The sequence below is a fragment of the Dermacentor andersoni genome, chromosome 3, assembly GCF_023375885.2.
Source record: "Dermacentor andersoni chromosome 3, qqDerAnde1_hic_scaffold, whole genome shotgun sequence".
In the NCBI taxonomy this organism is placed as follows: domain Eukaryota; kingdom Metazoa; phylum Arthropoda; class Arachnida; order Ixodida; family Ixodidae; genus Dermacentor; species Dermacentor andersoni.
Genome location: NC_092816.1, coordinates 22,435,883 through 22,460,000, shown reverse-complemented (window position 1 = coordinate 22,460,000; position 24,118 = coordinate 22,435,883). Strand labels below are relative to the sequence as shown.

The 24,118-nt window shown below is 47.9% G+C and overlaps 1 protein-coding gene across 1 annotated transcript in view; it reads right to left on the bottom strand.

The window, feature by feature from the left end:
- The window catches only part of LOC126519053 (high affinity nerve growth factor receptor-like), a 176,867-nt gene that overhangs the window by 18,649 nt on the left and 134,100 nt on the right, over positions 1 to 24,118 (bottom strand). Inside the window, exons 6-7 of the mRNA XM_050168668.3 lie at positions 1,173 to 1,481; positions 462 to 659 (exon numbers count right to left, since the gene is read on the bottom strand). Of these exons, the coding sequence (XP_050024625.1) occupies positions 462 to 659; positions 1,173 to 1,481 (507 nt within the window). The remainder of the gene's footprint in view (positions 1 to 461; positions 660 to 1,172; positions 1,482 to 24,118) is intronic.

Below are 24,118 nucleotides of genomic sequence, written 5' to 3'. Positions count from 1 at the left end.
ATAATTGACCTTCGTTGCCGTAAATTTACTAAAGGTTCGCTTTGTCCACTGCAGTTCAACTGTCATGGCTTTCCTCAAACTTCTATTTTCTCTTTTGCATTGTAATTGCAAAAATTATTAAAGGGTGACAGCTTCTGCTTCCAAAGGCTTTTAAATATAGGGCAGCTCACACGGGAGTCAGTACGAAAATTCTGTTGTTCCGATTGACTTTCTTGCCTTCAATAGACTGCCTCTTGAGATACAGCAGAAGATCATGCTTATTTTTTGCAAGAGAGGTAGAGTTAGCTTATTTCACGGCATTTATTTACACTCGCAGAGCAGAGCGTAAAGTAAAAAAAAGCTCTACGACGAAATGCCGACTACTATAGTGTGGTGGAGTTAACACACAGAGTGCGCTGCCCATGACCACCACGCTTACTTGCGTTTCTCTTGGTTGACTCCTTCGAGGTTCCAATGCGTACCTCTGTAGATGGCAGCGTCGGTCTTGACGTTGACGGCGCTGTACTTGTTCTTCTCGTTCTTATCGTTCTTGTCGTCCAAGATCAGCGGCTGGTTGTTGAAGTACCAGGTGTAATTGTACGCCGGATAACCCACCGCTTCGTATTTGATGTGTTGGTAGTAGCCCTTGCTCAAGCTCATGGACAAGAAGCGGGGCGGTGCTGGGAAATAAATAAATAAATAAATAAATAAATAAATAAATAAATAAATAAATAAATAAATAAATCACTCAATTTTTGGATACTAAAATAGTTACCGTGATCGTCGATCTAAACATCAACTCTAGAAAAGATCTGAGTCATTTGGTGGTTAAACAGTGCAAACACAGTCAACCAATGAAGCAGCGCTAAACAGTTTGAACAAAAATATATATGCATGTTACCCATAGCTTGTCTCCCGCGCTTTTTCCGTCTTCCTGTCTTTATTTAGCACTGACCAGTGTCCCGGTCCAACTTGAGTTGCAAGTACGAAGGGTGCTTTTTGCTGCAACTCTTTCTGATTTACCCATTCACCTACGTACAAAGTGCATTTAAAGCGATGCGCTTACTGGATCGACAGCAAGCACCAGCCTCGAATATCGTCTAGGCGGAAGTAGCCGGGCGATTATATTACGGCACCTGCCAATCGAGCGATCAGCGACAAAGGGTGACGGAAGAAGTCATGCGGCTACTCACTAAATATGGTGAGGCTGACTTCTGCCTTGGAGCGGCCTACGACGTTGTCCGCGTAGCATCGCAGCATTCCGCTGGCTGTGCCGTCCACGCTGTGCAGGATCAGTTCGGCCGTCTTAACCTGGATGAGGCGACCGTCGGGGCCGACCTGCTCGGAGACCGTGTTGGCGACGTCGAAGGGCGCCGCCTCGACCCTCGTCGTGTTCCAGTGCACTTTGGGCGGCGGCTGGCCCCAGCCACGGCACGTCAGGGTCACGCGATCGCGCTCGTTCACCACGGCACTCGAGTTCACCACCTCCACCTCGGGCACGTCTGCGCAGACGCGAAATCGCGCTATTCCTCCCGTCTCCTGATTTTGTCCATTATGTTTAGCATATCGCAGGGCACCCGCAGCACGTGCGCTGTCGCGACTAACTCAATATCGACAATACCTTATTGACCTTTCGCCACTCGCAGGTGGTCCCCTGAAAGCTTCCCTGTCGATAATACCTTGCCGCCTTCATCACACGCGCATCAACCTGCACGTTCACTCCCTGTCCTGCTCTCTCTGTCTGTCTTTGGATCGATGTTATGGTATTCCGTTCTGAAGCACGCAATGTGTTCTCACGAACCGACAAGAACGCCCTCCTTCCTTTCATGGGGCCAACAACATCGACGGACAAAGAATGAAGCTCCGTGTGATTCAGAAGCTCAAACGCAACCATACAAGTATGGTGCACTGGATTCGGCTTGATGTCGCTTTCACCAGGCACTACAGACGCTTCACAAGTAGCAGAGACACTGGGTCAAATTGTGAACGCTGTCAGCTGCCATAAACAAGTGCACACATAATGAGTTGCGTGCGCGTGAGAACGGGATAAACGGGTTTCTTCAATCGCACGCGTCAGTAGCAGACGGGACTCCGATTAGTTTGCTTTGGGTCTTTTACCTGACGTAAAAAAGCAGCCGTAATTATAAGGGCAACTATGGCCTTTTTTACGAGCCACTGGACTACAGACATCGGAACAACATCTTGTTGGCCTAGTCGGTACTTGCTGTGGAGCATAATTGCCGCTGATAGGATGCATACAAACCGCACACACGAAAGAAAACAGCCTTGGCGACACGGGCGGCACTTTCAACGCACTCGGCTCGGGTATAAACCCAAGAATAAATACGCATGGTCGCCCATGCGCAGAAGGCATCAATTAACCCTGATGGGACAAACGTTCGAAGAATCTAATGTCAGCTGTATTGAAGCGTCACTTAGTCATGCGCTGTCTAACTCTTTTTATGTAATCGGCTTCCATTAATTCGCGTGCTGTATGACACATGGCTATAAATATGCCACGACGCTTACAGCGGTTTTATATACACGTATACCTCCTCCCCTTCATCACTAATCGTTCCTTTTACTCATCGTCTCCCTTCCCCAGTGCACATGGATCCTCTCTCTCTCTTTCTTCCTCTCGTGTTACGCTTCAATGCTGTCTTGGAGCGGGAAGGCATCGTACTAGGCATTCAATAGAGATATGTTTACTCTCGTTCTCTATCCTTATGTGGTATACCAAAGGTGTGTTGAAGGACAGTACTTACGGAGACGAAAAACGAGCCACGCACGCAGCCACGAGCTGTAAATGGGCGCCGAACGCTGTTTCTAGCGAAGGACTAATTAGATAGGCAACGAATTAAACTGTAGTCCGCGGGAAGTGGAGTCTGCATACGGAAGCACAGATACAAAACTTGCTCGCGTTGGAAAAAGCGAAGCCATATACTATGGCCGTACGATTTCGCGCTCACAGATGTAGTTTTTCCCTAAGGCAAACATGCACTGGCTGGTTATTGGGGGCGAGCTCCACCACTAGATTTGTGTGCCCGATTTTAACGTTTATTGGACTGTGTAGCAAGTGAGCGCGTAGGTTTTCGTGTATGTGTTTCCAAATGTAATAATAAATAATGCTTGCTCGACACTACTGATAAAATTTCCATAAAAAAAATAAAAAAATATGCCCTGGCCGAATGGTTCTGGCAAGCGATGTTTAAGCTAGACGACAAGATTAACGTGAGTTTGCTGGTTTTATTTTAGCGCGAGCCTTAGACTTTTTTCTTTTTTCGCCGCAGTTAGGCTCGCTTAAGTGGCTGGCAGCACATGGTCACTGGTTGTGTCATCGCAGAAAAAGAGAATACCAAATGTTACAGTGTGCCGCGTAGTGGTGGAGTGGGGGCAAAAAAAAAAAAACTGCAATGATACAACAACGACGAAAAATTGAAAGACTACAGTAACTTTTTTTTAAATCAATCATAACAAATTGTCCCATCGCACTCAGTCACATCTTACACCACTGAGAACACGACAAACAAGATATGATCATGTAGGATCAATAACTTCCTTCAGCACCAAACCCAATTCCTTTTAAATATTCATTCTTCCCTCGCACTATTTATGAATGGAAGTTTACGTCTGACAACACTGCACAGTACTGACTCTATTGCAGAAATTAAGTCTTAACTCTTTAATGTTAAAATGCTTTTGTATCGAGTCACGATGATTGTTCATTGTCTTAATATAAAGAGCGTTGCTAAATACTCGGTATTTGTTTGCAGTTCTTATAGTATGTTTGTTTGCCTCTTTAACTTTGTATAACTATTCCATTTTAACTCTCAATATTTATGTTATTGATATTTCTCCTACTTGATGCCCCACCTGCAAGGGCCCTTTTCAGGCCTGCAGTATTATTGTTAATAAAGGAAGAAATAACAACTATGCACTGCAATTTGCAATATTCGATTTGATTATGATATTATTCTGTTCTTATCGCCAAATGGCCTGCTCCTGCGTCGCGGTGGCTTCTGAGCCGATGACGACGGGAAAAAAAATATATGTATCATCAAAAAATACCGGAAGATAGTATTTTCTACAGATCTGTTTCATTTTCATGCTTTTTATCCTTCGTCATTGGCTCGTGCCCCACCGGGCCGCCGTTATCACTGGCATAGGTCCCTCGGCGAGACTCGTGATAAGAAAAGAATTGCGTTTTTTACCTTCCTGGCAGTGTCCATGAACAACGTATCTTTGACGCATTTTCTTCGCTGTTGGCGCGGTATTTGTACGCTGCGCAGGATGGTGATGCAATGCCAGCAAAAATGTCGCGCCGCAGTGCTGACAGCCGTTCAAAAGAGCGCCATGCCGGTAATTAGTTTGTGCCGGGCTTCAGTTGTGACGCCCATGGCCAAAATTTTCCATAACTTCCAAGAGACCACAGAAGTTAAAGCTATAAAACGTATGGCGTAGCAGGCAAGCTACGTCTGGCATCCCCGCTTATTGCGCCAAGAGTTTATCAGTGCTAAGGATATCTGAGTTTATTACAGCGATCGTTGTTATCGCGATTTTGCAGCTGCATTCGCTTCGTCGCCGCATGTTGCCGAGCTTCTCGGTAATCATTATTGTCAGACTGTCTGCTTGTCGACGATAAGATTGTATATTCATAGACGTTTATAAGGAAAGGAAGCGCCTCGAGAGCCTTTTCTCGAACGTAAATTATTTCGCTCTGAAAATGGACTCTCACACCACCTGCATCATGGTGACAATACGTTGTTTTCATTAATTAAAGACGCCGCCATCATAGCGGGTCGAGAAGGTTTATAAAAACAACGACATGCTTGTATAACAGTACAAGACATTACAAAGACATATGCGTAGGCACGTACGTGTATAGGTGGCAATGCTTCGGCAAACAAACACAAGTATCGAGCAGGGGAAGCCACTATGGAGGAGGAACGAAAGCTGTGACTACGCTTTCACACTCGAGCAACATCTTGAAAAGCATATACATCTAGCCAACCAGGCTGGTTAGCGAGAGAGAGAGAGAAAGAGAGAGCGAACAAGGGGAAAGACAAGGAGGTTAACGAGAGAATAACTCCCATTTGCTATCCTCTGAATGGTTGCGCGTAGGGTAGTTGATTCTTAAAGATCTAAAGAAACACACTATAAGAAAACAAAGTCACAGACACAGGATTTCTGCGTTATCTCGTATGTGTGATCGTGTTCTCGACTTGTGTGTTTCGTTAGAACTATGCAGCACAGCTTGTATTCCATGGCTATCCCCTGTCGGTGTAAAGAAAAAAAAAAGCAATGAAATGTTACAGGAGCAAATAAACGGAAAACGAGACAGAAGGAGCTCTTTGTGCACAGATGGACAGGCACCCAATGAGTACGGCGTTGAGTTTGTGGCCCAGTCCATGCAACCTGCCCTGTGATGTGTTAGACTGCGCCACAGGAAATGAAGCCCACAACAACATATACAAACAGCATACAGAAAGCAATACGCATCTTTTATCTACGGGAGGTATCAGATTCTGCAACTGGTTGCTTGTGTTCTTCAGAGACAGTAATTAGATGGACACAGAGTGAACGATTCTGTAGTCAATATCAGAGTAATTAGGCAGTCGGTGAACCCTGACGGAGTGTCATGCGGTCTTTTGCGCATTGCGCATTTTGCACATGAAATGGTTTCCGTTAATGGTCACTGCTCGCGACACTTACCGGTTACTTCCGGGGTACCCTAAGGTAGTGTGCTGGGACCGCTCCTGTTCTTGCTTTAAATTAGTGATATCATTGATGTTATTAAAGGGCCTGCACAAATTCGTTTATTTGCAGACGACTGCATCTTATATAACGAGATTGCTTGCCGGGAGGTTCACGAACTTTTGAACATTAACCTTAACATTTACTCATGGTGTAAAAATAGGACATGATGTTTAATCAGGGAAAAGCAGTTTACATGCAGATTACCAAGAAAAGAAATAAGTTGATGTTTCCTTACAGTCTTCCAACTCATCCTCATGTTGAAGTTAGCGAATATTAATATTTGGGCGTTACAATAACTAACAACCTAAGTTGGAATTGTATCTCCCATGTACGTGCTGCGTCATTCCAAAAGCTTTGTATTCTTCAACATAACTAAAACAGGCGCCTCCCGAAAGTAAATTTCATGCATACTGATCACTCATTAGACATGAAATTGAATACGCTCGCACCGTCTGGGATCTTCACACTAAACACAATATTAACGCACTTGAAATGGTTCAACGGAAAGCAGTTAGGTTGTGTTTTCCAAGTACTATAAAACCGACTCACCCACAATTCTCATGGAAATGCATGGCATCCAGACATTCCAGCTTAGGTGGAAAGTTCCGAAGCTTACGTTTCTTTTTCCCCTTAAGATTATATATATATATATATGTATATAGTCATATCATAAGAAGCCAACAAACACTGGCACCAAGGACAACATAGGGGAAATTACTTGTGCTTAATAAAGGAAACAAAGAAACGATAAATTAATGGAAATTAAAGTGGATGAAAAAACAACTTGCCGCAGGTGGGAACCGAACCCACAACCTCCGCATTTCGCGTGCGATGCTCCACCAATTGAGCTACCGCGGCGCTGTTTTCCCATCCCCTTTCTTGGGTATTTATGTGTCCTAGTAGAACCCTGGGAGTGTTAGCCAGCGCCACCACGCACAGACCTTGGCGGCGGACGTAACGTCCTTATTGCCGCAGGCGTCACGAGAACGTGAACGTCACAGACGCTTTTCTTTATTGCTGGTTTTTCGCGGACAGGAAACACACAATGCATGCACATACTGAGGAATCATAACACTGATAATGATTAACAATAAAAAGGTAGGACAGTGATTCTTAGATGGCCTGTGGGAGTTAGAAACACTTCAATGACCCCAAGTCATCCAGCACATTGATACGTACTGGAGATTCGCTTTGGTTCCTGCAGATTCCTCTTACGTACGCGACATTTTTATGAAATCCTCTCTGGCAAGTCGGGCATCAGCATCTGCTTTTCGAACAGTCATTCTTGTTTTGCGTAGGCTGTGCATGCACATCAACTTAACCATGTCATAGGGCAAGCCTCAAGACTTGACAGGAACCGTGCCGCTATGAAGTTGAAAGAAGAAAAACCGTTGATGATCCCACTGGCACCCCTATTTACCCTCTTTAGGACGTCTGCTTCGGGGCCGATAGCACACAAGGTACGATACAGTAGTTCCGGCAACATGACATCTACAAGGTACTTATACAATTTCTTGCCCGTAACTCCACTATTGGATTCTAAAGAAAATTGGACATACGAAATATTGAGAGAAACGACTTCATGAAGAAAACTACGCACACTTGGTCGACTCATGGCATTCGCAGAAACGACACAATGCAGTAACACATCGCGAAGTCTTGTTCGGATGATAGTTCTCAAGAAATCGTTGCCCCTGATCTCTCACAAAAACAAATCGACTTACAATCTTCCCTAGGGTTACGCCATGGGCGCATTCACCGACAAGCGGCACAGAAAATCCTCATGAATTTTTCGAGGGCAAGCGAGCTCACGTTGAGACGCGTCGCGCGTTTCGATTTGGCCTTACCGATGCGCATTTGGAGCGCAGGCGAGAGCTTTCGCGGGCAAAAAACGTGCGGAAAACGCAAGAAAGCAGAGAATTGCGTCTGCAACAACAGGTTTAAGTTTCTGAACAGGACGCGCTGGAACGCAGACATGGCGGGAAAATTATGCGAGGGAAAAAAAGCGCTACAACAAAACTTCTTTCGTTTACCAAAGGCAAGATTGGTGGCAAAAGCGATTTTACTGGGGAAGATGTCAAAGTGTGCGTGGTATTCTTTAGAGTTGCTTCTTTCCTAATATACAGCAATATTGGTTTCCAGGGTAGAATATAGGCTTCATAAGTAATGATTACAAAGAATGCTACGCACTATATGACAACTCCCCAATGGGGAGTTTCTGCCATAATTTTACTTCTTGTTTTTCAAAACTTTATCTAATCAACCACCCTTGGCAACATGAAAGGACCGCGTTGTCACAGTTGCTCGGCGAAGTTCCAACAAGAGGGATATAGCACCCGCTTTTGATAAGCGTATACACTCTTAATCGAGCGAGGCAAAGAACGAGTACGACTTCCGGCGGCTTCTCTGGCTGCCTTCCCGAGGATGCAGCCTTCAGGGTGGCGCCGTACGCGGCTAACCTTGGGAGGGCACAACGGTCTTTCGGAGAGCCGAAAGTGAGGAGCGTGGAAAGACAGATAAAACGGATGCCCGACGCCAGGCCACGCGAACAGTTGGTCGAGCAGGCGGTGGCCTGCCGTGAGACGCAGCCATCACTCCACAGAAGCGATGCAGCCGGCGTGAAAACGCCAAAGGGCAGGCTGTCGCTAATGGCGGGCGCACCGCTCTTGACAGTCGGCGACGGGTGGGCTTCACGCTAACGCACCAACGTTCGCGACGCTGCGCCTCGGGGGCAGCAGAGTGGAACCTTTCTCACTAGACGAGAGGTGATCGACGGTGGCGGAGCGAAGCGGCTGGAAACAAGGCGACGGCAGCGGGGCCAGCTGGGAACTGAAGTATGCCCCCGCCCTCCCCGCAGGGCCTTTCCTCACAGCTGCAGGTACGTTCCACGCGAACTGCGATGCAGCGAATGAGTTAATTTGGAGCACCGGGACGGATGTGCCGAGTCCAGATGGGGGATGAGGAGGAGAGATAGGAAAATGAATGGTCAGCTCTTCAAGCTGAGTGAGAGAAACGAGTTGGAGAACCCCCGAAGAGGCGGTAAAAGCGCACGGACACGGTGACGGACACGGTATACGGACACGGCTCAGCTTAGAGCTCGAGTGCTTAGTTAAACTGCCAATTCGCCTTCAAAGTGGTTGTGTTGAAAGAAGTCTAAATTGAGCAGTGGTCACCGAAAGAGGTGGCTTAAACGTTCCTTTCGCATTCGCAAGCTAATCCCCGCTAGCACTTTATATACGTTTTTGCGTTGACTAAGTAAAAGACTATATATATTCTTCAGTATTGGTCAGATTTTATGCACAGCACCATCATCATCGCGAGCACCGATACAATCTTTCTTTTTTTACAGCAAGGATGTATATGGCTAGGATCCCGGGATTCTTTCATGTCCGTTGACAGAAAACTGTCATGGTCAATGGCTCCTACCCCCGTAATCACTCGATCATCCCGCCGTAAGCAAGCAAAAAAAAAAAAAAAAAATGCAACGGCTTATACCCACGTATTTGATTGATTGAAACATCTTTATTTGCAGAATATTCGTAGAACTCGTGGGTGGGCCGCCTAGTCCGGTAGTCCACTGGTTATTGCTGCTGCGCTGGCCCTCCCCAACAGCCAGTGCTGACGGTCAGGATCATCGCTGAGCAGAATAGCCTCCCACTGCTATTCTGAGGGATCTGGAATGGGGTCAACTATGGGATTAAATGGGCAAGCCCACACTATGTGGTAAAGGTTAGCTACCTCTCCACAGTTTGGGTTTGCGGGGAGTATAGTGTAGGGTACCACTGGTGTAACTTAGCTGGCGTTGGGTATGTATTAGCTTGTAGTCTCCTAAGAGTGTTCTCTTCTAACTTATTGAGGGATTTATGTGGCGTTGGGTACTCCTTCCTGGCTGTTCTGTATGGTGCGAGATTGTCAGCATACACTGCTAAAGCAGTTAGGTCGCAGCACCCTTCAAGGTCATCAGGGGAAGACGCCCGGTATAGAAGAGCTCGGGTATGTCTGTGAGCGGCTTCGTTTCCTCCTGATAGTTCCAGGTGACCGGGAAACCAGATGACTGAGGCTTGGCTGGGTGGATGCTTAATCAGCAGTGACAACCCTGACCTGTGAATTAATCCATTATTGAAGTTGCGACAGGCATTCTGGGAGTCAGTGAGCACATCGGCGTTGGGGTTAGATGCTATAGGTAATGCAATAATTGCTTCCTCTGCGTGAGTGGAGTTGGATGTTTTCATCGAGGCGCAGTTCACCATCGATCCTCAAGGCGTTGAGACCACAATAGTCATCACTCCATTCTTTGGCCCTGCGTCGTCCACGTAAAGGGTGTTAGGTTGCTCGTCCCATTTCTTCTGCAGGGCTTCCCCTCTTGCTTTTCTCCTTTCGATGTTACATGCGGGATGCATGTTCCGCAGAATGGGGTACACGTTGATGCGTCTCCTCACATCACGTGGTACCTCTTCCCTTTGGTATATCGTATAGGGCAGATTAATATGGATCTTTTCGAGCAGATCTCTGCCTGGTTTTGTGAGTGCGAGCATATTGAGTTGTGAGAGGCGTTGTGCTTCCCACATCTCTTTGAGGGTATTATGTACTCCTAGAGCCATGAGCTTTGCCGTTGGCGTGGAGTTTGGCAGCGCCAGTGCCGTCTTGTAGGCCTTCCTGATCAGAGTCTCCAACGTTTCAATTTCCGACTTGGAGAGGTTAAGGAATGCCGTGCCGTACATTATCCGAGAGATCACGAAAGTCCGCACTAAGCGGATGGCGTCCCTTTCCTTCATGCCACGGTGCTTATTTCTGATACGATGTATCATCCGGAGGATTTGCTCGGTGGATGTTGTAAGCTTCTTCATAGCGGTGCTGTTCTGTTGCCCCTGCGGGATATACAGCCCTAGGATCTTGATCTCCGTGGGTTTCGGTACTGAGTGGTTGTCTATATACACCGTGATGTTCTGCGCCAGGGGTGTCCTCGGTTTCTTCTGACTTTTCCGGCGCACACTGGAGGCCTCTCTCCCTGGCGTACTGGTCCACCGTGTCCGCTGCTGCTTGAAGACGCTCCTCGCTCCTCCGCGTCACTCCCAGAGTTGTACCAGACAGTGATATCACCCGCATACAATGTGTGTTTGATACCCGGGATTTCTTAGAGAAGGCCTGGGTGATCTTTCTAGCCAAATTGAACAAAAGGGGTGACAGTACCGCCCCTTGCGGATTTCTTCTCGGGCCTAGAGTGATGGGATCACTCCCATCACTCACCATCACCTCGCTGGTGGAGTGCTTCAACGAGCAGCATTGGGATACAGGGACGCTACCAATATCCTGGAAGAAGGCCGAGGTTCGGTTCATTCCGAAGCCGAACAAACCCCTTAAACTGGATAATCTAAGACCGATATCGCTGACCTCGTGTTTGGGGAAGCTCATAGAGAGGGTCATCAACACGAGACTCAGTAGATACTTAAAAGAGAACAACCTCCTACCTAACACTCAATTCGGCTTTCGCCCTCACGTATCGACGCAGGACGCCCTCTTGTACCTGTACAAGGACCTCCTTGAGAGACCTCCCAAGTCACACACAAGGGCCATCATGGCACTTGATTTGAAAGGAGCGTTTGATAACGTTCTGCATAAAAATATTCTGCAAAGCCTCGCCGACACTAACTGTGGCGCCAGAACCTACAACTATATCAAAAACTTCTTATCAGCAAGGCAAGCCACCATAAACTTCGGTGGAATAAAATCATACCCCCGTAAGGCAGAGGCTACAAACACTCAGCAAAGTGAAGCGAACAGTTCATAATTCTTTGGAATCACGCATACAACATACAGAACGGCATACGTTTTAATAAAGAGCAAGCTCAAAACAAGCATACTAACCACATAATTGAACCTAAGGCACTCGTGAAAGCAATGCGAAGCACGTAGCGCTCCCCGCACACGTTTTCCGGTAAAGATTACTGTTGCACAAGCTGCCGCGGCGACGGCAGCTTATGACGTGGAGTGTGACGTCCCTAGCTTTTCGTATATTAAATAACCAGCCTAGCAACTGATTTCAGTGTTGTTGCAGCACCGCTATGGGAGGTGGCGTGCTGTCAAAATTACTATTGCTCCCATTCCTACCATGACTCTAAGATATCCCTACTACTTTTACTCTAAGGCCATAAAGCATTACATAGCCCCTCTGCAGTTTGTAGTGGTGGTTTTCAAGAGCTTCGCTGGACATCCACTTTCGGAGAGTCGGGATCGCGATTTTTTTCTGGATCAGTTCTGCGATGCTGTTTCGGTGCGAAAACATCACAAGACCAACTGACCGAAAAAGCTGGTGTCTGTAGCAGCGAAACGGCGCCTAAATTCCCTAAATTCCCTAAATTCCCATTGGCTGCGAGCCCACGTCACGTGCGCGCCTCGAAGGAGAAGAGCGTGCGATAGGGAACAACCTGCTGGAGCGCTGGCGCGCCAGGTGTTGCGTGAAAGGAGGGGGCACCGCCACGACGCCGCGTCACCCTCACTCTAGCTGTCGGGAGCCCGCGTTTTCCAGGCGTTCCTTGTCCGCGCAAGCTCTCACCTGCGTTCTGACTTCGTCTCGGCAATCGCTATAAAGAAATTAATGTATATAAAACAGAATAAATTAGAGGAGAAGAACGTTGGCGGTTGTGAGATTCGTAACAATGACCCCACGCTCAGAAGCCGAGTGTCTTAGCCACTGCACTAAACCAGCGCCTCCTACATAGCAGGCCTGTGCACTTCGCTTTATGACATCATCCTACTTGGACCGAAATTTGCATTGTCAAGCCCGCTGTGACGACAACAGTGACGTCAAAATCACCGCGGCTTACCCGGGAGAGTCCCCATTAGATTATGTGGCAGAGGAGCAAGGTAGCACGACGTCACGGATCGAATTGCACTGACCTCGGTCAAGCGTCTCAATGTGCGCGCTTGTCCGCGAGGAGTTTATACCCCAAAGGACCGCTCAGCGGCATTCAATTGGATATCAATGCTTTCGCATTCACGACTCAAAATGATAACTCACCAGAAGTGCTTATGTGTCTTCGGATTTTTTTTTCTTTTTATGGTCGGCCCTTCACCTCCAAGTTGCTTCAAGACATACACTGAAGCCGTCAACAGCGGCTTCGTACTGTTCATTGAGATATCCTGTTCGAGAAACGCAAGTGAAGAAAGAAAAATAAACGATAGAACGAAACGATGTTTCGTTCTATCAGTTTATTGGCCACCTCCTTTTTCGACGAGGCATGCCTCGTCTTTTTCTTAACAGCACGTCGTGATTTTTGCTACGATATAGGCAGAGTTCACGAGGGGAAGGTCGAAGTGCCTAGCGGTGCTGCAAACATCGAGCGAAGCCGTACCGAGCCCGTCTCTGCCCGGAAGGCGTTGGCCCCCGTCTGGGACCCCAGCCGAGCAGCCGCCTGTCACGTTCGGAGCGGAGTCGCGATGCGCGAACGTGACGCGGCATTTTGGCCGCGACAAGCGAGTGCTTCCGGCCCTCCTTCGCGTCCCAGCAGGGTGAAGGACCCCTCGGGCATCGCGTTCTCGTCAGCGCAAGTAAGGTGGACGAGAAGAAGCTCACGGGCTCCTAACACGGTCACCAAAGGAGGATCGTTCTATTATCGGACTTTCTCTTCGGTGCTGGAAAACCTCGAAGTTCTTTTCGGAAAGCGTGTGCCGGCTTCATTCCGAAAAAAATATAATGTATGACACAGTAAAAAAAAAAAAATAGTGTGGTCCGGCTTCGTAACACAGCGAATAATTTTCGTGCGTGCATTAGGTTCTGCATAGCATAAGAGATTGAGGCTTTTCTCTGTTGCAGCCTTGAAGGTTGTTGCAACAGTGCGTCGCGCAATCATCTCAAGGACCGTCCTGTTGCCTACTGTGGACGTCGGAAGTGACCGCTGAATTCATATGCGCTATTTCTTAGACACTACGTGCAAGCGCAGCACCACGTTCATGAATATATGAATATTATTAGTGGCTAACGTCATTATGCTCGTTATTTTTACCGTTCTGCTTTATCCTCGATTGATAAGATGCGGTCACGAGCATTCGCGTCAGATTCTCCCTGGGAAATATTGTCTCCAATCCACGCTGTGAAGGTGGTTGGACAGCGAAGCTGTAAACGACAGTGTGGTACAGCCCAAAGCGGGGACAGGGCACACAGAAAAAATGGTGACAAACCAACTAGCCCAAACCATCACCCTTCTATGTAAACGACGACTAGAACGATTACCGATTGCGACGTAGGTTCACATGGCGACATTCACATGTTCTTTACCTAATTATTAGCCTAAGACGTTTCGACGGCCTGCGACTTGGCTTTCGCCGCTACTTCGTGCGCCTACAAAGAGCGGACCAGAGATAAGAGACATCCGCGCGCCTCCTATGCACGCTGCTTTTTAGGAGTCCTGACTATACGTGGCCGTCCCATAGCACTGGCACAGCACAAATCAGTTTCTAGGCGGGTTCTTCTTCTACGTACGAAAGTCTAGTTACGTCACTCCCTGTTTCGTATGCTGCAGTCAAGCTGCCGTCGCCGCGGCAGCTTGAGCAACGGTCATCTTTACCGGGAAACGTATGCGGGGAGCGCTACGTGCTTCGCATTTCATGTACGCACAGGTGCGCCTTACGATCAATTATGTGGTTCGGATGCCCGTTTTGAGCTTGTTCTTCATTTTAACGAACGCTGTTCTGTATGCTGTATACGTGGTTCCAAAGAGTGTATGCACTGTTAGCTTCACTTTGCTGAGTGCTTGTAGCCTCTGCCTTACGGGGGTATGAGCCATTGCAATTGGGAGGAGGAGGAGGAAAGAACTTTATTGTGCGCCCTGCGAGTTGGTGGGGAGGGCCAAAGGCCCCGCCTAGGTGACAGCCAGGAGTTCTTGGGTCCTGGCGGCATCCTCGGCCCGCTGGACGGCCCATAGTTGATCTTCGAGGGCGGGGCTGAGCAGCGCGGCTTCCCAGCGCGTGCGAAGGCTGCTGCTAGAGGCCGCGTTTTCTTTATTGTTATTTAGCCCTCGGCATTCCCATAATATATGCTCCAGAGTGGCTCTGGATTCACATGTTTTGCATTTGTCCGTAGGATATACATCCGGATATATGATGTGCGAGAGCGCAGGATTCAGATACGTCCTAGTTTGTAACTGCCGCCATGCGACAGACTGCTTTTTTGTCAATTTTGCGTGAGGTCGCGGGAATATGCGCCTCTGTAACCTATAATGTTTTGTAATGTCATTATATGTTGTCATTCTGTCCTCCCACTCCCACTCATTTACCGCACCGTCACGTCCGGAGGGTGTCGGGGCGTCACTTGCGACTGCGGCTCGGTCCGTAAGCCCTCGAGCCGCGTCGTGTGCCGCCTCGTTGTTGCCGTCCTCCGCGAGGGTGTGGGCGGGTGTCCAGGTGATGTATATCTTTCTTTTGTAATTTTGGCCTCCTGCAAGAAGAATTCGTAGTGCCTCCGGGGAGATTCGGCCGTTGGCAAAGTTTCTTATTGCCGTCTGAGAGTCGCTGATAATCACGGTTGCGTTAGTCTGAGCTGCTGCGAGTGCTATGGCTACTTCTTCAGCTATCTCGTTACTTGTGGTGCGTATCGTCGCGCACGTCTTGCACCGTTTCTCCCTATCGATTACGGCTGCCGTAAACCCCCGTCTGCGACTGTATCGAGCCGCGTCTACGAACACTGCGTCCTTGTCGCTGCCGAATTTCTTCTGTATTTGCTTCGCTCTGTTCTTTCTTCTGTCCTTATTGTGTTCTGGGTGCATGTTCTTTGGTAAGGGAGGTATTACCAATCTTTCCTTCGTATCTCTCGGGATGTCCACCTTGACACCATGCTGTGTGTGGTAACGTATGTCTAATCTCTCTAGGATGTGTCTGCCTGCTCTAGTCTTAGAGAGGCGTTCATATTGTGCCGTACGTTGCGCTTCAATGAGCTCGTCTATAGTGTTGTGTAGGCCTAATTGCAGCAACTTGTCCGTGCTGGTGCTGATCGGTAGTCCTATGGCTAGTTTGTACATTTTCCGAATGAGGCATTCTAGTTTGATCTTTTCCGCGACCTGCCATTTTAAGTACGGTGCTACGTACACTATTCTACTTATTACGAAGGCCTGTATTAACCTGATCGTGTTTTCCTCTTTCATCCCGCTATGTTTATTTGTTATCCTTCTGATTAGCCTCATGATTTGCGCTACAGTTCCCTCCAGTCTTCTGAGGGTTTCTCCGTTGTTGCCCTTGGCTTCAATGAGGAGCCCCAATACCCTGATCCTATCGACCTTGGGTATGGGTTTCCCATCGGCCGTCTTTAACTGTATCTCCTCTCTATGGGTGAGCTCCTCCCTGTAGTTGCCTGGTTTGCGACCTCTGCGAGTCGGTCTGTACAGTAACAGCTCCGATTTCTCTGCCGAGCATGTTAGCCCTGTCCCCTCTAGATATTTTTCGATTGTTTCCACCGCTGTTTGAAGCGTTTGTTCTATCTGCCCGTCACTTCCGTTTCTCACCCATAGGGTGATATCGTCTGCGTATAAGGTATGATTTAGACCCTCGATTTCTTGCAGCTTGACTGGCAGCCCGATTAGGGCCAGATTGAATACCATCGGTGATAAGACCGAGCCCTGTGGCGTACCTGCGCTGCCTATCTCGATATCCTCCGAAACTAGGTCCGCTATCGTGATCTTCGCCTTTCTACCAGTTAAAAAATTGCGTACATAATCGTACGTGCGTTTTCCCAGTCCTAATTCGCCTACTCTATCTAGTATCGTTGCATGTGTTACGTTATCGAAGGCCTTTTTTAGGTCCAACCCGAGAATTGCCTTTGTCGATCTGCCCGAATCGTCTATGATCTGATGTTTTAGTTGTAACAGAGCGTCCTGCGCTGAGAGGTTTCTCCTGAATCCTATCATCGTGGGCGGGAGCGCGTCGCAGTCTTCGAGGTAGGTGGTTATCCTCGCTAGGACCACGTGCTCCATGAGTTTCCCCACGCAAGAAGTGAGAGATATGGGTCTCAAGTTCTCAATTTGCAGTCGCTTGCCCGGTTTAGGTATTAACACGATTTGTGCCGTCTTCCATTGCTGCGGAATCTGCCCTGCCTCCCAGCATTCGTTAATATATTCGGTTAACTTAGCTATAGACTCATCGTCCAAATTCCTTAGCGTTTTATTCGTTACACCGTCTAGTCCGGGTGCCGACTTGGTATTGAGTTTCTGCAGGGCTGCCCTGACCTCTGACTCGCCGATTTTGCTGTCTAATTCGTCATTTACCTGCCCTGTGTAGTCAGGGTGTATGACGGGCAGCGCTTGCGAGATGTACCTTTTCTCGATTTCCTTGAGGAAGTCCTGCTCTGTCCCTCGGTACGTTTGTATTAGCCGATTTATATTTTGCTTATGTGCCGACTTTGTCCCGTCCGGGTCTAACAAATATCGAAGGATGTTCCACGTTTTTGCCATTCCTATCTGACTGTCCATGTTGTTGCATTTTTCCTCCCACTGTTGTTTGCATAGCTGCTGGGCGTACTTTTCTATGTCCCTGTTCAATTTGGCTATCTTTCTACGAAGCGTCCGGTTGTGTGGGTTATTAAAAATTATGGGGTTTTACGTGCCAAAACCACTTTCTGATTATAAGGCACGCCGTAGTGGAGAACTCCGGAAATTTTGACCACCTGGGGTTTTTTAACGTGCACCTAAATCTAAGTACAGGGGTATTTTCGCATTTCGCCCCCATCGATATGCGGCCGCCGTGGCCGGGATTCGATCCCGCGACCTCGTGCACAGCAGCCTAACACCATAGCCACTGAGCAACCACGGCGGGTGAAATTGGGGTTATGAGCCATAAATGATGATAGTTTTCTGTCGACGTTAGGCCACGAAGAAATCCCGGGATCCTAGCCATAGACGGCTTACCTATCTAACCACTACAGATATATCTTGAAATCCGTGACCTCACACCGATGCCACTTGCGCCTCAAATTGGACGCGAAATTCAAATTTGGACGTTCAGCCTTTTCAACTTCCGCACGAATAATCAACCTAATTTATTTCTTCTAAATAAATGCAAACAAGTTTCTGAAAGCGTGATCTAACCCTTTAAACAAATTTACTATTTGTCTTATCCCCCCTAGACAAAAGTGAGTCAACTGCAGATATGTGTTGAGGCCACAACACTAGTTTGTTCTTGAGATGATGGCGGTGCCAACTGTCAGAGCTTATTGCCGCTTTAATTGAGTGCAGAACCCGCGGAATCGCCGAGATATTCTGATTATTAGTTATGACCTCATCTCTCTGTTTTCTTTTTCTCTCACGCTAAAATATTGTTACGCTACGGATGCAGTATTAGGATATGCAGTTGCTAAAGCTGCTCTAAACGGCCAATAAGGCGGAATCTTTATAACGATAGTTATTATGGACTCGCTGCACTGGTTCTTCTGACCGTCGTAGGAGCCTCAAAAATCATTTGCGTATAAAAAAAACTAAAGAAGGCAGACTCGCCAGGTCCCCAACTCCGGACTCGTAGATAGCTAGGCGATGATCCCACCCCACCGCGCTCGACCGATGCCACAGCAAATTTCGCCTCTAGAATGCTGTGCCTGCAGTCTCGTGAGCGCTCTCAAATGTGATTGGCTGACAGTACGCACGGAAGCTAATCCACAAATCAGCGCTGAGGTGAAATAGTATGAAGGAAGTTAGTGGCAAGAAACGATAGGGAGGAGGATAAGAAAGAGGGGAAAGGAAATGTTGCGTCTCTTCTCCATACTGAGGAACACGACCTCTGCAAAGGAAGACGGCTCGGATTAAAGAGTCATCGCCGCCGTCGTTGCTGTTGTTGTCCTTTGCATACGGTAAATCGTAAACGAATAAAGTTTTCAATTTATTCTCGAAAGGAGATTGTTCGCGCGCATCTGCGAATGTTTACTCGAATTGATACTGCAGAAAATAGTACAACACTTCCAGCGCTAATGTTGCGCCAGCTATCACGTCACAGCTTCGCATTATGGGCAAAACTCCAGTTTTTCTTTCTCTCAGCCAACATCCTTTTACATCAAGGGGTAAACTGAAATGAAATGAAGTTTCATACGTCGTCGCAGCTCATATATAATCCTCGACGAGGGCGAAAAGAGATTAATCTTCCCAGAAGTAAATCCGTGCAATGCAACGTGATCGCGCTGCCTCGCGTCGCGTGTGTACACACCCGGCAGTGCCCGACAGGCCGCGTCGATTGACCCAGTCTCGCGGGGCAGCAGTGCGCCGTTCTTTCGCGGAGTGCTAAATGCGCCCGCGGCCTCACGACGCGGTCGGCGCCGCGTCGACATCTGTTCCGCTTGTTTAGAGAGAGCCCGGCCGGAGCCACGTTTGGGCCCAAACCGGCCGCGGGAAAGGTGCCGTTCCGTTGGCGGTCGTCCAACGGGCCCAGTGCGACGACATCGCGTCCGGAAGTCGATGTCGTCCGAGTCCCTCCGGATGTCGTCGTTGTCGCCGCTGGCCGCCCTCATTTTTCTTGCGCCGGTCAATCGCCCGGCGACAGAATGAACGGTGTGACTCGAAATATTTCACTGGCTGCAGAGCGAATGCTCCACGCTTGGTGTCTCTTGTGCAAATTTCTCAAACTACGGCTTACAGACGCTACGTTGTGCTGCACCGCGACCACACTAAAATTCGATATCACTGAATAAGAGCCGCAAACATTGCTTAAAAGAACTTTGCATAGTACGCTACAGTATAAGATAATTATGGTTTTTCTTTCGTGATATGTTTTAAAACATATATATTTAACTATTTATTTTAAAATTTTGGTATTTAAGCTGCCCAAATTGCCCAGTAGATTATGAGAGGCGTCGTGGTTAAATTCCGTATTAATTTTTGTCACCTTCGTTTTCTACACCTGACCCCAAGGTACGGCACGTGAGCGTTCTTGCATCCGGCCCCCATCGGAATGTGGCAACCGCGGCCAGGAATCGAACCCGAGCCCTTAGTGCTACGCAGCACAACGCCCTATATCGGTGTCATTTCTGTGTAAAGATTATGTTACCGATTTATATATATATATATATATATATATATATATATATATATATATATATATATATATATATATATATATATATATATATATATATATATATATACAGGTGCTGGTGTGTCGTACGTTTGCAAAGAAACGTTTTCAGTCCATGTAGTCTGTTCTGCCAAAGTTGGGAAGAAGACGGGACCAGTCAAGGTGCGTGTCAATGCAGCTTTCTCTCCTGTTTTTCTTTTCACATCACACGTAGGTGTACACTTGTATGTAAAATATAAATCAATTCAACTCAACGCATCTCTCTCTGCAATTACAGTTTCAGGGCGCTTGCAGAAAATGCCGACCATCTTTCTGCATACTTTTCTATTTACTGATGAAGAAAAAGACAGAGAGAGAAACAAAGAGAAGGAAAGGAGTTTACGGAGCCGTAAGCATGGCGCGTATATCTTCACGAATATCAATGCTGCCCCAGAAGTAATGGAAACCGCGCAGATTGCCGAAAGGTTGTCGAAAATGTTGCTGAACCGGGCGTCTTCAGCGGCGAGGATTCCCCCGTGCTTGAGATCGTTTTCCACCTCGGCTCGAGGAAATGGATTGCAGTGTCGTCCTTCCAGTGAACTGGTCACTGCGCTTTATTGACACTCTGCGATGTTTACCAAGCAAAAAATGTCTTAACCAGGTTCTTTGGATTTCTCTTACAGTACGCTGCAGTAAAGGTGCGTTTTTCAAGCAACCCTTCGCCGTAACAATAATCAAGGCACGCTGATGAAACTCTGCGGGCTGCTTAATCGAGGAAGACCTTCGAGCGAAGACTTGTTTACTAATACCAGGGTTTAAAGATCAAGCTCGTATGTGGCCACTCCCATATGTGCGAGCCCAAATGAAGTTGTGCTTAGTAACGTCAATAATTGGGCTCATTGGTTCTGCTTGGGCCCTATAACGTAAAACTATTCCAATATGTTTTTATTCCAATCTCCTGACGTCAAATTTGCGTAACCGCCGACGCAAGCATCGGGCGGTCACCCGCAGGGTTGTCTCAACAGACCAACCAAACGCTCTCCTCGTTCATAGGAGGTCACTTTTGTGTGCTTGAAAAACAAATAACATTGCCTACGCTGAGCGGCTTGTCTTATCTAATTGGCTGAGAAGAGGCGAGGAGCACGCTCAAGTGAAGAGGGATTCGATGGGACCGAGCCACTGCACTGAAAATCGATAACCGGACGAATGGTGCCGGCGTCTCTGATTGGTCCGCTTTCCCTTAGTTAGCTTACGGTGGCTCGTCGACAATCGCGCCGGCATGCAACGGAAACTTAAGAATGACGCTAAAACGGATCTTCAACAAAGAAGAGTTGGCAGAACGGGGTCGTAAACGTGCCGAAAGTGCTCGAAAACGTTAGAAGGTCACGCAAGAAGTTTTATTACACGCAAATAAACCCATGCTCTCCGGCAGGTGCGAGTAGCCAGTGCTTGAGCGATTTGCGGCAGCCATCTTTTATTCCTTTCCGAACGGCGCAGCCTGCGGTTATTCAGAAGAAAATTCAGTTTTGTTCGGCATATTAATGCATCTTTAACGCGTACACGTCACTTTGACGCGGTGAGTTTTTGCGGTTTTGTGACGTCGCATGACACGCAGGTGAAGTGGGTGCAGCCCGAAAACATTTGACCAATTGCCGAGGGCTATTGGCGAAAAGGCGTCGAATCAGAAATAACTATCTTTCTTTTGTTCGGTTAAATCATGCATAATCTGTGTGTATACGTCATATCAGATGGGGAGCTATCGCGGTTTTCGTGACGTCGCGTGACAGACAGGTGAAGTGGGGGTGGTCCAAAAAAGTTTTGCACCAATCGCGGAGGGCTGATTGCAGAATTGGAATAGAAAAGTTTGGAATAGTTTTACGTTATAGCGCCCGTTGAGTCAAAATGTGAGAAAGGCAAGCGTTCTTGTTTGCTTATCGTCGACTGAAAGCGCTTGTCCGTGCAAAGCCCGGTTGAAAGTCAGCGATTGTACTTATCTGCTCTTCGGCTTATTTCCACGCCAAAAGTCAGGCTGTTACACTTTGCAACATGTGGCGTTTCACACTTACAGCGTAACTGCACTGCGCAGACACGAGCGCCGACCTAATTCAGCGTGGATAGGAAAGTTTCCTGCATTATATCTCGCCAATTAGGACAACACATTCCAGTCATGGTGTGGTGGTCAGGACGCGAGTTGCAGATTTTCATGGAAGGGTGGCCTTTTTCCCGGTTGTCCTAGTGTTCAGTCGGCCAAACTGTTTTTTTTTCTGTTTTGTGCATTGTAGCTGCAGTTTACATTATTAATTTTAATGATGTCCTTTTAATTTCTGCGTGAGTCTCGAAGCTCCAGTGTCATTGTGGCGCATGTACCTCGTTAGATCGCCCATCCTCATACCTCTTTCGGTATTAAGACACACACACACACACACACACACACACACACACACACACACACACACACACACACACACACACACACACACACACACACACACACACACACACACACACACACACACACACACACACACACACACACACGCACACACGCACACACACACACGCACGCACGCACACGCACACACACACACGCACGCACGCACGCACGCACGCACGCGGAGGGAACTGCTTTTACCTTCGTTTGCGTGTTTGCCGCCAAAGCAACCTTTGGGAACAAAGCATGTATTATGCGTGCTGTGCTCAGCTTTCAGTGATTACTCTTCAACCGCTGCTTCGAGTAACTATTCGGGACGCAAGCAATAAGAATGCCATAACCTTTTAACGTACGAACGAAACGCCCATAGATTAACGCACAGACTTACGGACAAACGGATGGACACACCCGTGCAGTGGTAGCAGGGTAAACTGCCTGGCCTGATAAATACAGATTTTTAGCCTTACATAAGACAGAAATAAACCAAACCATCCGAAACCACGTTGCGAAGGCGTGGCTTAGAACGAGTCCCGACTGTGTACTGTCTGAGCTAAAGGCTTTTCTAGAATCCGACGCCTTGGCTAAGTGCTACATCGCTTTCGTTTAGCATACAGAGCGTCTCCTATTTCTTTTTGTTTCTTTTTCCCAACACTCGTGTCTTTACAGCGTTCTTTCGGGAGAGAGCCGTCGTCGCCGCGGCCAGCGATCAGCTGCGGCGTGCCTTGAAGTCGGCCTCTCAACGTGACTGCGGGCGCTGTTCCCGCCGACTGCTCGGTCTACGGGCGAAAGCGGCCAAGGAGAGTCGATCAACAAGGCAGCGTGCAGCCTACATATACAAATGGCGACGGCCGTTTGGTAAAATAAACACGTGCGAGTTAACCTGTGCGCCGCGTGTTGCGTTACCGCTAGAGACTGCCAGTCCGGCATGCGCAGTTGCAACCGGTGCTTAGAATAGCCGTGGAGAGTTTTGTTTTTCTTTCGTGTGTACTTAAGCAGAAAGCGAGCAGCAAAATAAGCATGGCTGTAAATCATCGCTGACGTACGGCGCGATATGCCTACAACTTGGCACAGCTAGTGTGTGTCGTGATTGGGCTCGCATGAAAGATTTCAACCAAGCCTGGCGGCCTCTCCAAATCACGCTGGAATCATTTGTCGGCGATTAAATCGAAGTGATGTGCTCAAGACTGCAGTGCTTCCGTAAGTCTGTAAAGGGTACTTACCTGTTAGGCAAACTAGTCGGGCGTACGGCTCGCCGCGCAGTGGCCTCTTGCATTGCTCCCGATTGCGCGTAGCAACTCTGGCTTGTCGATTCGGTGAAAGGTAATGTGACATACGCCAAGAAAACCTCATTCCGGCCTGGCGAACGAACCATCCCAGAAGGTAGAGCTCAATGTCCTTGGTTGTCTGTTCGTTGCTTCGTTCTGGCTATCTAACGCATTCTCACTGCCTCGGTTCAACACGCGACGTCAGAATGACGCGAACGAGCTTCTCCGCTGGTTTCGCAAAGCACGATGGAAAATTGAAAGCAGAACAAAACGCGTCAGATTTGCTGAGCAGTTTCTCGGCACGCCACGGTTCGAGATGACGGAAGGTGGCCCAGATTTAGCCGAGGCACACGGAAGCATCCTTTCTGGCCCCTAGGCCGCGCTCATTCTGTCTACTGGTTATACACCAGAATAAACGGTATTGCATCATTGTCTAGTGCTCAGTTCGGAAAGCTGCCAGCAGCGCGTCCCTCTCTGTGTTTGCCGAGCTCTCAAAACACTGTACCTCGACGTACATGGTTTCGTAAAATGATACTCACGAACCACTTACACGTGCGAGGTCTGCCTAGAGAAGTTGATACAGGGCACAGTACTGCGATAGTTTGAATATAGCAATGATTTGAAACACCGTTATAAATGAAAATAAGAGCTATTGGCAGACACCATA